General features: G+C 41.0%; 1 protein-coding gene across 12 annotated transcripts in view; it reads right to left on the reverse strand.

The window, feature by feature from the left end:
- PTPRM (protein tyrosine phosphatase receptor type M) overlaps positions 1–15,059 on the reverse strand; it is an 838,757-nt gene that overhangs the window by 246,769 nt on the left and 576,929 nt on the right. For all 12 annotated transcript variants that reach the window (XM_061595686.1, XM_061595700.1, XM_061595730.1 and 9 more), the window contains one exon: positions 10,231–10,363. In XM_061595686.1, coding sequence (XP_061451670.1) covers positions 10,231–10,363 — 133 coding nt within the window. The remainder of the gene's footprint in view (positions 1–10,230; positions 10,364–15,059) is intronic.

Genomic DNA, 15,059 nt, shown 5'->3' on the forward strand with positions numbered 1-15,059 from the left:
TATGCTCTTTCAGAAGGAAAGTTGCAGCTATATACATTCTTGAATTTTTTGAGTGATGCAAAACAAAAAATAACCCATCAACAAAGCAAACTTAAATAAGGAGCAATCCCTATGGAAATATTTCTGCCTACATACACTGATAGAAAGATAAAGTATGGTCGTTCTAGTGCATAACATGTAACTAAAATAACATTTTCCTACAGAGAATAACACATTCCTCATTTTGAATCTCATGACACAGCAGTCCCTGTTTCCTGACATATGTTGTAATGACAGCAATATAGCGTAATTGGTATAAATGCTACCATGCTTCTCAAACTGTATAGCAATTTCAGAAACAACAATAAATATCATTAATCAGTGTAAGATTGTAAATGCTTGGATGCAAAATTCTGCCAAAAGTGTATTGAGAAAAATGATTCTGTATAAAAAATAATTGAAGAATCAGGTGCTTTAATTTCAACAAATTCCTCACATTACAATTTGATATAACAAAAGAAAAATTAAGAGGAAGCTGCTCCAGGTATTTTTATATTTCATCTTTCTAATAAAATCATGAGGTTTACATCTGAGGTTTTATATATGATAATTCTTGACAATTAGGTGCTGCAGTAAATTCCAAACAATTCCAGAATATAATAGAAACATACTGTAAGAATCACAACAGCAAGACTGGAATAAAACATCAAATGACTTAGTAAAGATGTTGGTGAAATAGGAAGTGACCTTCAGTTGTATTTAATATGATCAGATATTTAGGCCACAATCCACATAGCTCTCTTATGGCGAAGGGAATTCTTTGTTCCCAGGAGGACTTTGAACCATCACAAACTGGTTTTGAAGCGTTCAACTTTCAAAACCCACTCCTAAAAATTGTTGTTGTTGTTATGTGCCTCCAAGTCGACTACGACTTATGGCGACCCTATGAATCAGTGACCTCCAATAGCATCTGCCATGAACCACCCTGTTCAGATCTTGTAAGTTCAGGTCTGTGGCTTCCTTTATGGAATCAATCCATCTCTTGTTTGGCCTTCCTCTTTTTCTACTTCCTTCTGTTTTTCCAAGCATTATTATCTACTCCTAAAAATACATACATGTAATTGTGATTAACAAAACTGAGGTTTTTATTATGTTACCAAAACATTTCGGCTTCCACCTTCATCAACTGCTAACATCAAACGTTGTTACCAATGTGTTAGTTATAGAGTTTTGAGGATGGAATGCTCAGAGGGGCTTCATTTGCAGAAGCTAAGTAATGTTTGTACTGTCCTCCAGGTTCAGGCCATGGAATGCCAATGTGTCCAGAGAGTATATCCAAATGTTCTGGGCTCCTACTGGGTGGAAGGGCAGAATATAAATCTAATAAATAAAGAAAGAAAATAAAAAGTTCTCCCTCTTAGTCAATGCTGCTGGATATGTTGGCATCTCTCTATAGCTGTTATAGAAAAGTCCAACAGGCTGCGGCCCTCAGTATTGAAATGTTTTGGAACTGGTTGTTCCATTTTTTTAGTCCAGATTGCCAGTTTGTGGTTTCTGAAGCATGTGCATAGGTAGTTTTTCCCTACGTATTAGATATTATTTCCTTTTTTTTGCATTTGATGACATAAATTATATTGCAGGACTTGAAGGTGACATTCTGTTTGATGTAATATGTTCTACCCATTCTAGTGCTTTTGAAAGCAGCTGTCTCCATGAGGTCCACAGCATTTGGAATTACAAGGATGAGACCCAGCATTACTGATAGGTGGCTTAAGCACAGCTCTCACTAATAGTCTGCGTCAATTAGGAAACCACAAATCGGCATTCTTGACAAAAAAAGTGGAGCAATCAGTTGCAAAACATTTCAACACTGAGGGCCACAGCTTGTTGGACTTTCTGTAACAGCTATAGAGATGCCAAGAGATCCAGCAGCATTGATTAAGAGGAAGAACATTTGGAAATACTCTCTGGACACATTGGCACTCCATGGCCTTAACCCAAAGGACAGGACAAACATTACTTAGCTTCTGCAAATGAGGGCCCTCTGAGCATTCTATCCTGTATAACTGCCACCTTGGTAACAGCATTGATATGTTAGCAGCTGATGAAGGTGGAAGCCAAAATGTTTTGGTAGTGCAATAAAAACCTCTGTTTTGTTAATCACAATTTTGTGTGTGTGTGTGTGTGTGTATGTGTGAGCATGTATGCGCCTGTAAAACATAGCCAAAATTTCCACTGGGCATGCTTCGTCACACTCCTAACTACGTCTGCCTCTAGAAGGAAAAGCAGCAAGAAAACAGTTGTATTTCTTTGGCTTTCACAGGAAATTTGAAAACTTAAGCAAATAACTTTTTAAAAATGAATTGTCCAATGGTGTGCTGCATTAATTACACAGTGAGTGATCTTCTAAACATAGCTTCATTATAAATATAACTTGGACAAGTGAAACTTATGGTGCCTTTGCTTTCATGGTAAATTACAGAGCAATCCTAAATTTGCCTTGGAGATGAGAGAGCTGGAGCCATTGCAGCATCTGAAACCCTGCCAGCTAGGATGGAATGTGGGGGAGACCCTCTCCAGCAAATGGACCAGCACATCGATCACTAGCCCTGCCCCATAACTAGCCCTGCCCGTTACGGCCCATTTCAGGGCCTTCAGCAGGCACAGCAGATGCTGTTGTGGGGATAGAGCCCCCCCCATCGCTAAAGGGACTGCTCTGTAAAATCCCAACTACTTCTAGAAGCATAGATTGTAGGCTGGGATTGTTCTTTTAATGCAACATTTCCTTCTAAATTACTTATTTCACACTTGGTTTAGAACATAGGTCCAATAATTTTAAAATGTATGTACATCAGCAGGCATTGGCACAGTAATAAAACATCACAGTGAAATAATTTAAGCACACATGCATTTTGGGAAGTAAACGTTATCTAATTATGTTTTGCTTATGGTTCTACCAGTGCAGAGCCTGAAAAATCTATACATGGTCAGCTGCAAGATGGCTTAATTTTTAAAGGATCAAAACAGTATATTTTGTAATATATCTGTCAGTAATTTTCTTAAGATTGAATTTTAATTGGTAAAGATTTTAGTGTGTTACATTACTCACCTGTAAGGTTATACAACAAATGTCATCCCTTTGGATGACAAGGGAATCAAAGGTGTGCTAAAGGAGGATAAAGAGATTACAGAGACACACTGAATGAATTCAGCTGCCCTGGGATTCTTCTGGGAAGAAGGGTGGGATATAAATTTTTAGAAATAATAAATACAATTCTTTGGATCTGTATTCACAGGGATAACATATGGCAGATCCTTGTGCCTGAACTAACTTTCACAGGAAGGGAGTCTAAGGAACTGATGCAAACAGTGGTGATGAGAGACAAATTTCTAGGCCTTACAGACAAAATAAAAAACTGACAAATTGCCATGTCCAGATGGCAACCACCCAAGAGTTCTGAAAGAACTCAATGTGAAATTGCTGATCTGCTAACAAAAATTTAACATCAATTTTTAGAAATGGATCTACAGGAAATCCTGGAAATTACAGTCTGGTTAGCTTAATGTCTGTTTTGGGAAAAGTGGTGGGAAGCATTGGTAAAGGTAAGACATCCAAACATATAGAAGAAAAAGTCTTGCTGAAGCAGAGCTAGCATGGCTTCTGCAACAGTAAGTCCTATTTTACTAAGCTATTAAGAGTTATTTGAGAGTGTCAACAAACATATAGGTAGAGATGATCATGGAAGAAGGGAGAGGTCCTCTTGGAGATTAGTAACTGATTAAGTAACAGGAACCAGCGAGTAGGAATAAATGGACAGTTCTCCAGTGGAGCGATATTGAAAGTGGGTCTCCCAAGAATAAGTACTGGGACCGGTGCTTTTTAACTTGCTCACAAATTACTTAAGACTTAGGGGAGAGCAGTGAGGTAGCCAGGTTTCCTGATGATATCAAATCGTTCAGGGTGGCTAAAACAAAAAGAGATTGTGAAGAAATCTAAAAGGATATCTTCAAACTGAATGAATGGGCAGTAAAGTGGAAAATGCAATTCAATGTAAACAAGCGCATATCAGGGCAAAAAGTCTTATTTTCACATATATGCTCATGGGAATTGAACTAGTGGTGACTGACCAGGAACAAGAACTCAGGGTTGTAGAGGACAGTTTGATGAAGATGGTGACCCAGTGTGCGACAGCTGTGGAAAAGGCAAATTCCATACTAGGAAACATTAGGAAAGGAACTGAAAATAAAACTACCAATATCATAATGCCATTATACAAATCTATGGTGCAACAACACTTGGAATACTGTGCATAGTTATGGTATGCTCACCTCAGAAAGATTATTGTAGAGCTGGAAAAGGTTCAGAAGTGCAACCAAAATGATCAAATGATTTCCTATGAGGAAAGGTTACAATGTTTGCAGCTTTTTAGTTTAGAGCAGTGGTTCCCAACGTTTATGAGTACGGGATGCCATTTATAAGCTCAAAAAAATTTGTGACAACCGCCCCATGCTAATTGTAATTTTAGCCTCTGTTAAGTGAAAAAATTGTGCGTGGCAAAATTACATCTCCATATATCTCTTCGCTTTAAAAGCTCCCTGCAAACAGGGAGGTGTTGCTTTCTTTTCTTAATGCAAAGGGTCATCAAATTGGTATCCCCCCCCCATAATCTGAAGATATACAGTCCTGTCCCCGAACACTGGGTTACAGTGTTGGACTAAGATCCAGGTTCAAATTCCCACCCAGTCATGAAGCCCACTGGGTGACCTTCAGCCAAACAGTCTCTCAGCCTGACCTATCTCACAGGATTGGTGTAGGATAAAATGGAAAGGGGAGGAGGCTATGTGCACCACCATGAGCAACTTGGAGAAAAGGCATATAAATGCAATAATAATTAAATACATTTCAGCTGCAGTATGTGGAGCCCAGCCTCAGCCAACCTGCTGAGCTTTAATAATAATAACAACAACAACAACAACAACAACAACAATAATAATAATAATAATAATGAAATAAAGCAGCAGCAATGTGGTAGTGGTGGAGACGCTAAAGGGTGAAGACAAAAGGGTGGATAGATTGAGCAGGGGTGTTAGTGCTTTTAGGTCTTGGGATGATCATTAGAACTGATGATTTGATTAGCGTGCACTTGAGGAATGAGAGTGGAGCAAAAGACACATCAGTGCACGCACGCACACAAACATACCTGCACCTCCTGCAAGCATCTGCAGGCATGCACGCAATTGGGCATGAGGGAGGGGGGAAGCCCTCAACTGCTGCAGCATCTTGGAGAGATTAGGGGGGGTGGATGAAAGGGGGGACGCCGGCACACACACACTTAGCCTAAGAGATAGGGAGACGAGCAAGTCCTGAGCTTCCTCACTGTTCCTTGGTTCCATCTAGACTGAAGGCGAGATCTGGGCAGCCTTGCAAATAAGAATTTTTAAAAGGAGATGCCAGTGAATCAGGAACCAAGAAAGGCAGGCAGGCCGGTTGCCAGGAAGGAAGGGGGAAAGTAACCTTTCCTTGCAGCCTTGCTTCTTCTTGCTTCACAAAAAGCCCTCTCCTCTCATTCTGAGTAAGGGCGTCATCAGCAGTGGCAGTGCGAGGAGACAGGGGTCGGCAATAGTAATCCCCTCTTCTTCCTGGTAGCTCTACCCTCAGCCTCCTTTGGTGTCTGCCACATGTTTTATAGGCAGATGCCTGCCCTTGGTGCACCTGAAAAATGCTCTGCCGCTTCAGCAAAAGTCCTCCCCTCTTGTTTGGAGCAAGGGGGAGGTGTCATCTGCAGTGACAGTGGGGAGCAGACAGCATTCAGGGAGTGAAGACTTTTTTTTAAAAAAAGTAATAAATAATTCATTTCTTTACTGTTTGCGCCCCCTCTGGATTACTTCACGGCCCCCAGGTTGGGAACCATTGGTTTAAAGAAAAGGCAAGACAGGCATAATAGATACGCATAATAGATATATATAAAATTATGCATGAGATGGAGAAAGTGAACAGAGGATTTTTTTCTCCCTGTCACATAAAACTAGAACACTAAAACTCATGGATATCCAATGAAAACTGAATGTTGGAATAGGACAGACAAAAGAAAGTAAACCATGTTTATGTAGTCAAAACCTAAATGATTTTTGTTTTATATTATTTTATTCTTGTTTTTTAATTATTGGTTGGTAAAATGGTATTTACTTGCTGAGTATTTTTTTCAGGTGATTTGGTGCTTTGAAGTTCTGAATTTGGGATTTCAAAGCCCCTCACAGGCAGCCAAGTGCTGCTAAAATGATTTCCCCCCCTTTTGTTTTAGCAGTGGTTTCAGTACAAACCCCTTCCTGAGCCTGCCCATGCTAAAACGAAGGACAAAACTCTTTTGCATTGAATCCTGCCAAACTGAGCAGGATTTACTCTCCTGCTAATCAGCTGATGACTGGGGATCTAAACCTTTTGTATTGGCTACCCATGCTAGTTCCTGCAGGGAACTCACCTGCACAGCCTATGCAGAATTGAACCCCCCAGCCCATCAGCTTGCTGGGAGTAAAGCACCAACACATGTTAACAAGGGACCTGAACCAGTGGGGAGTGACAGACAGAAGGGGAATATGTTCTTCCCTCTGCTGATTCCTCCTCTAAAGTGCTTGTTGTTTCTGCAGTCTTTGTTCCTCCCTTTCCTCCCTTCTTTTCCTGTTTTTGCTCTGAGTTAATTAGTAATGGCTCCCTGAGTGCAGGCCACATGGCTACTTCAGCATGTGTAACTTTACCTCTTTGCATTAATAAAACTTTAGTTTCTTTACTCTTTCAACTGCCAGTCTTAACAGACCAGTTATTTCTGCACTCTAACACAGCTGACATCACTGAGTGACATCAGGTGATTGACAGAGAGATGTGGTTCTTGAAAAAATGGCCTCATGGACCAAACTGGACTTCCTGGTGGATCAAGATTGGCCTGTGAGCCTATGGTTTCCCACCCCTGCCACAGGGAAAGGGGTTGTTCAATTGTGCTTGCACAAATCTAAAACAGTTCAAAGAGGAACTCGGTTTGCAGTTAATTTGGCAGCTGCTTCAGTAGTCGAGCTTTGCACTGTTAAGGCTCTCCAATAATTTTTTGTAGTTTCAGGGCAGGGAGCCTTGAGTCTTATTTGAATCTCACCATTTACTAAATTTCAGTATGGGGCGATTGCTGAAATCAACTGTAAAGGGCTTTGGGTTGGATCCAAGGGATTTTGGTACACATTCCTTTGGGACTGGAGTGCCTTCAACAGCTGCCAGTTAGCTGCCTATTCTGTGGAAGTTCACGGATTGTTTTATTCATTGCCAGGTAAAAGAGAGTGAAGGACTATGTGCAGGTTCCATTTGCAGGCATTGCATGGTGTCCTGGGACAGTGAAACGGCAGCAAAGCCAAGAGTCAGAATATAGGTGGGGCTCTGTGTCGTGCCTTCCCTCACACCTTCCACCACTCCCTCCTTGTCCATAATAGCAGATGAGGGGGCACATTATTTATTTTCTCCCTAATACACTTTTATATAGCAATGCTGCTTTTTTCCCTCAGTCCTTGCTACATCCACCAGGTTTACAGGCAATCTTCACCCCGCTGGGCCCCTTCGAATCCTTTCTTAAGATCACAGCCATGGGTTTGCTTCCTGCGACTGTACCCTGAGGTATTTTCGCTGCCACCATTTCATACTGTTTTGCAACCCTTGTTTATATTTACATCAATCCTTTTATGTATTATAGTAGCTGGCCAAATAACCAGGTGTGCTTTGAATCAAAATAATTTATTAAATAACAAATTTGAAATGAATAAGAATACTTTGTGTTCAGGTGTTTACATGGGTTTACAAATAAACGTTATTTACTTCCAGTTGATGTAAACTCATTAAATTGCTCAATTAACACCAATAATAACATCCTGTCTACCCACACTACAAGCACTCTTCCCATCCTATCTCTTAAAAAATCAAGCCCTATCTCTTTACAAGTCCAGTCTTACTAAACCCTAACTCTTCACAAACTCTTCTGTCTGTCAACCCTCCAATTCAACTCTCAGACACTCAACCAATTGCAATCCGACCTATAACAACATTCTCTCTCACTCATTCCCCCCTCCCATCACTCACCACTTACCTTAATCATTCTAACATTCTAACTCACTATATATAACATAATGCAAACCCATACAACGTTTTAACATACAAGTGTGGAACATCACATTCTGCCTCTAGGCAACCATTCAGTGGGCTGGGCCACAGTAGTATAACTTAGGATCACCTGCTGCCTAGCCTCTTTCAAGCTGGCCAAGTTCAACAACCTCCACAAGTTTTAGTTTTTCATCTGGCGGGACAGGAGGTTTAAACAGAGGTTCGTCCCCCCTCCTGTAGTAGGAGGATGAGGAAAATTGAACTGGCAGGGATGAGATTAGGTGAGCACCCTTACGCCCTGTTTAGGGCAATAGTTGTGTCCGGAGGCCAGGGCTGGATACAAAGCATCTTTGAAGCTGATCTGCCTCACCCAACCATTATTGGGTGGTCTTGGGAGCAGATGAGTCAGGAGAGTCTCCCTGCTCACCCTAGCAGTGTGGCTCAGGTAAAGGGTTATGACTTGTCATGGGCAGGGGTTGGCTTGCTTAAGACAGTTACTGTTAGGTTAGATTCCTGCATTGTTATTTAGCCTTAGTTCAACCCTTGTCTTCTGACTTGACTCTTTATTCTCTCTTTATTACCTGTTCTGGTTGCAATGCTATTTCATTGTTGATACATTTATTTCTACAACACATTCTACTATATACGGAATTTAAAGCTACAACATGCAAAAAAGTAGTTCTACACATTTTTATGAATGCAGTACTGTATATTTCTTTCTGACACTGAACCAAAACTCAGATTTAGTATCTTCTTTTACACTGAGCTTCATTTACTTATTGTTTTCTTGTTGCTTTCTTCACAAGTTTCTTCCATTGCCTTATGAAAATGAATCCCATCTGATCCACTCTCATGCTCCAGGGACCATACTAATATGCTGGTGATTTAAATATACTTGTGTTTTCCAAACCTAGTTCTATTTCACACCTGGAACTCTGCAAGGTCTTTAGCAAGTATTGCCAAGATCATTTAAATAACATGACGCCAGCAGAAATTGCAATAGTGCACAGTGCAATTAGGAAGGCCGTAACTGCTAAGTTACAAGCATTCTAATGACAGTCTAGATGGTTTTTCATAGTTATGATACCCTATCAACCCAGAGCTTCAGTGACAAATGAACCTAAGCACAGCCTAAGTGCAGCATTAAATTATTGACCCCAAACTTCTTCCACTGTAGTTTGCAGTGTGCTTACTATTCCTACTGCCAAAATCATTCTCTCACTTTTCTCAATGATATATCTTACCTTGTCATCAGTTAGATTTTCCAATGCTTTATAATTCAGCAGGTGTCTTATTGATGTTCAGAACCAACCACTATCTTTCACCCACTTGCTGAAACGGCCCTGAGTGACTTCAGCACCATTACTATATAATTTCTTTTCATAGGGAAAGTATACACAGCAAAATATGGGCAAATAATTCAAACAGCAAATCTATTCTTATGTTTTTGTCTGACTCGGATCCAGAGGTATCCTTTTGTTGTGAAAGCAGTTGTCCTTCCATGAGGGGCTATTTTACTCTTTTCACTAGAACACTCTAAGAGGAAAGACAAATTAATTCCAATGATACTGTTCTGCTTGTGTAATTGCTTGCACAACCTCTTGCACAAGCAGAAGCATCAGTACTGCTACAGAACCATCCAATTACAGCACCACAGAATTCTTTGGCACTACTGCCCATATACCTTCTGCCCACAGATCTTTGGATACAATTCTATAGTTTGGATCCAAAGCATAGTGTCTGTTTGACTGAGCTTTCTTTTATATTCATGATTGGGAATTTTGAGTTGTATAAGGACTCAAATTTTCTCCTTCGCTCTTGGATGGAGTGGAGCTACAGATTTACATATGTCATTTGGGCTGATCAAGCAATATAGAGTGCAAGAATTGTCAACTGTAGGGTGTTTTAATATAAAGGCACTAACATTAATTTACTAAGAATGCTTCAGGATTTCATTCAATTTCACTCAGCACTAGAAAAGCTTTACAGAGAATAAGCAGCATTTCTTTTTATCTGTCCGTAAAAGTAGGCAGAAACTTTGCATGTGTTTTACTGAAAATTGCTGCAGGAAATGTTTCAACACAAATATACAGATATAGAAAGATTTATTAACTACTCACCTTTTCTTCATAACCAACACAACCCCAAGAAATATAATAACAAACAGCAAGATTCCTGCAATTACTCCCGCTATTTTAACAGTGTGGTCTGTTTGCTTCTCTGGTTCAGGGTCTGGTTTCCTAGTAGCAGCACCTATAAAAATGTATTTTTAAAGGAGAGGAAAAAATAATTAAGACATCACATGATTTATTTATAACATGTAACATCATCATCAGCTGGCAGACTTCAAATTTATTTATTTATTATTTGATTTATATCCCGCCCTTCCTCCCAGCAGGTGCCCAGGGTGGCAAACAGAAGTGTTAAAAACACATCAAAACATCATAAAAAGAGACCCTAAAATACAGCAAAACAACTTTAAAAACATTTTTTTTAAAAAGCTTTTAAAACATCTTAAAAAAGGGTTAAAAACATATTGTTTTTTAAAAAAATATTAAAAAGCAATTCCAACACAGATGCAGACTGGGATAGGTTTCAACTATTACCCGCTGTAATGAGTTTGCTGGGCACTTCCAAGATAAAATCTCATGCATCCGCCGGGACTTAGACTCCAATATTATGGCAGTTGAACCTAATGAGGTATCCGGAGCACGGTCTTGTCCTCACTTATTGGATGAATTTCAGTTGGTACAGCTTGAGGACGTTGACAAGATACTTGGACTGGTGCGTGCAACCACTTCCGTACTGGATCCTTGCCCCTCTTGGCTAGTGAAAGCTGCCAGGGTTGGAACTGCCGGCTGGGCCAGGGAAGTGATAAATGCCTCCTTGAGAGAGGGAGTGGTCCCCTACTGTCTGAAAGAGGTGGTGGTGAGACCACTCCTGAAGAAACCTTCCTTAGACCCAGATAATTTGAACAACTATAGACCGGTTGCGAACATCCCATTTTTGGGCAAGGTTCTAGAGCGTGTGGTTGCCAACCAGCTCCAGGTACTCTTGGATGAAACTGATTATCTTGATCCATTTCAATCCGGTTTTAGGCCCGGTTTCGGCACTGAAACAGTCTTGGTCGCCCTGTATGATGACCTATGTCGGGAGAGGGACAGGGGGAGTGTAACCCTGTTGATTCTGCTTGACCTCTCAGCTGCTTTTGATACCATCAACCATGGTATCCTTCTGGAGAGACTCACGGAATTGGGAGTTGGAGGTACCGCTTGGCGGTGGCTCCGCTCCTACTTGGTGGGTCGTCTCCAGAAGGTAGGGCTTGGGGAACATTACTCGATGCCCTGGACTCTCCATTGTGGAGTCCCGCAGGGATCGGTCTTGTCCCCCATGCTCTTTAACATCTATATGAAGCCGCTGGGAGCGGTCATCAGGAGCTTTGGAGTGCATTGTCACCAGTATGCTGATGACACGCAACTCTATTTCTCCTTTTCATCTTCTTCAGGTGAGGCTGTTAACGTGCTGAACCGTTGCCTAGCCGCAATAATGGACTGGATGAGAGCTAACGAACTGAAGCTCAATCCTGACAAGACTGAGACGCTGTTGGTGGGCGCCTTCTCGACCCAGGTGGTGGATGTTCAACCTGTTCTGGATGGGGTTACACTCTCCCTGAAGGAACAGGTTCATAGCTTGGGGGTCCTTTTCGATCCATTCCTGTCACTTGAGGCTCAGGTGGCCTCGGTGGCACGGGATGTGTTCTACCATCTTCGGTTGGTAGCCCAGCTACGCCCCTATCTGGATAATGATGACCTCGCCTCAGTCGTCCATGCTCTGGTAAGCTCGAGATTGGACTATTGCAATGCACTCTACGTGGGGCTGCCTTTGAAGACAATTCGGAAACTACAGCTAGTGCAAAACGCAGCAGCCAGACTGTTGACGAGGACCAGACGGTCCGCACATATAACACCTGTTCTGGCGCGTTTGCACTGGCTACCTATCTGTTTCCGGGCTAGATTCAAAGTGCTAGTTTTGACTTATAAAGCCCTACACGGTGCGGGACCTCAATACCTTGCGGAACGCCTCTCCCGCTATGAACCTACCCGCTCACTACGTTCAACATCTAAGGACCTCCTCCGAGTCCCGTCCCATAGGGAAGGTCGGAGGACTGTTACTAGATCCAGGGCCTTTTCAGTGGTGGCCCCCGAATTATGGAACAGTCTTCCCGATGAGGTGCACCTGGCGCCTACTCTTCTATCTTTTCGGCACCAGGTTAAAACCTTTTTATTCTCCCAGGCATTTTAATGTCTAATGTTTATTATTAAGTTAATTTTATACATTACATGCTCAAGCTGTATGTTTTTAGTGATTTTACCTGATTTTTATTTTACTGTATTGTATTTTATTCCTTGCTGTGAACCGCCCAGAGAGCCATAGGCTAAGGGCGGTATAGAAATGGAATGAAATAAATAAATAAAACTTAAAAGGCTTGTTGAAAGAGGAAAGTCTTCAAAAGGAGCCAAAAAGATAACAGAGATGACGCCTCCCTAATATTTAAGGGGAGGAAATTCCACAGGGTAGGTGTGCCACACTAAAGGTCCATTTCCTATGTTGTGCAGAATGAACCTCCTGATAAAATGGTATCTGCAGGAGGCCCTCACCTGCAGAGTGTAGTGATCGATTGGGTATATAAAAGGTAAGACAGTCATTCAGGTATCCTGGTCCCAAGCTGTATAGGGCTTTGTACACCAAAACTAGAACCTTGAACTTGGCCCGGTAGCAAATGGGCAGCCAGTACAATTCTTTCAGCAGAGGGGTGACATGTTGGTGATACCCTGCCCCAGTGAGCAGTTTCGCCGCCGCATTTTGCACCAGCTGCAGCTTCTGGACCAACCTCAAGGGCAGCCCCACATAGAGCGCATTACAGTAATCCAACCTGGAGATTACCAGTGTGTGGACAACAGTGGTCAGGCTATCATTGATTTCTTATAATTTGTTCTTATGTACTGAGACAAATCCAATTTTTCATAAAGCTAAACCAAATTCTGATCCTGTACATGCACTGTATCCTGTTTTCACATATCAATTTTCTGTATTTTTATTATCTGTGCTAACTTGCTAACAAACACAGTAACTATAATCCCTTATCCAGATTTGATTTGCTGAAACATTTTATGCAATTATTTTTCAAAGATGAAGCAGTAATTCTTTAACATATTAGCTTAAACACCTGGAAATGTGAGATAAGCTCATTTACCATGCATTTTACCAGCAACTGTTTTGTTTTTGCACAATAGACTTTTTTTGCCTTTGGAAATCTAAATCTAGGTCACATCTGGTAGGAAAAAGACTCCTTCTAAGCAATTTATTCACAAAATGGGAAGCAGCTGATGATCACACCACTGGCACCCACATTTAATATCTGTTTAAATGAGATAACCAGTGCCTTATAGCAGCTATGGTCTTAAGCTTTTATAGCCTCTTCTTTTTTAAAAAAAGAAGTACTGTTTGTTCTCCTTACTGTATAATGTGATGGAACATCAGAATCCATGTCTCATGAAACATCCATTTTCTATGGTAAATAATTTTAGCATGAAAGCTGTTAAGCATGCATTATTCAATTCACTATGCTGACCTCCTTAAAGGACTCCTGACTTTTTAATCAAAATATGACAGTATTCATCATTTGAAGCACCATGTCACCTTCACAAGGTAGACAAGGCAATCCTGGAAACAAGTCTGATTTATAAGCTTCCTCATTAAAGTTCCTTTGGACTGACATGGGTGTGGGTGGGGAATGAGTAGAATGTAATTAAATGTTTGGGGACCAGCACACTCCTGTTTTCATCAAGGTCTTTGAGAGCCCTGATTAAGCTCTGACTTTTTTTTATTTGCCTAGAAACCACAGTAATGAGTATCATCTGGGACATTTTTTTATTGCTCAGTATCAAATGATGACAAATTTAAGGGTACTCAGGATCTCCCAGGATGATTATTCATTACTCATTCTGCCATATAAGGGTCAGATTTCCAAAAGTCCTTTTGCCAAATTTACAGCTCTATATTTTACAACCTGATTTACACATTAGATTGAGCAAATTTTGCAATTTAGGTGCCTAATAATGAACTAAGCACTTTTTGAGCACCTCTCTAGATTCAATATATTGGATGCCTCCACATTGGTACAAATCTCTGAGCCAGTTATACATCACCTCCACAGGTGGCCAACAATATCAAAACTGCAGACTGGAGCAAGCACTACTGTGGTTTCACTAGCCCTAGTTAGGAGTGAGTGTCACTACTGGATTATCCCTTTTCATACAGTTTTATGTTTTGCCTGATAGGGCACACCTCACAATTCTTCCTACTCTTTGTCTTGTCAGAGCTTGAGAAGAGCGAGGAAGGTGCTGATATAGCAAGTGTTTTTATAAATGCTGAGCATGAGGAAATGACGATCTGCAACAGGTTAGATTTTATTATTGGACCCAAGTGACTTATTTTGTGACTCACATGGCTACAGCTACTTTCAACACATATGTTCATTTTGCCTTGGTTTTTAAAGCACTGTGGAAGAGATGGTCCTAATATTTTATATCACAAAAGCCAGTTTAATGTTGTACTTCCTTCTAGCTATACCAGTATTTTGAAGTGTGCTGTAGCCCAATAGAAACACCATAGCGGCAGACAGAATCTTGTGCCAAAGCAAGCAGGACAGTGAAAATGAGGTAGTGCTTTCCCTTACTTATTTCTGTAATAAAATATCTGTCCACAACAAATTAAGATTGGTTGAAAGGCTCAACCTGGCATGTATAACTGAGACCTGGGTGGGTGAACTGGGAGGAGTTGATCTATCCAACTTTACCCATCTGGATAGACCACAAACATAGGGTGGAGGGAAGAGGACATAGAGTTGCTGTCCTCAGAAGGAATCAATTTCCCTTACTACAAAACC

Source organism: Rhineura floridana, chromosome 1 (assembly GCF_030035675.1).
Source record: "Rhineura floridana isolate rRhiFlo1 chromosome 1, rRhiFlo1.hap2, whole genome shotgun sequence".
Classification (NCBI taxonomy): Eukaryota; Metazoa; Chordata; class Lepidosauria; order Squamata; family Rhineuridae; genus Rhineura; species Rhineura floridana.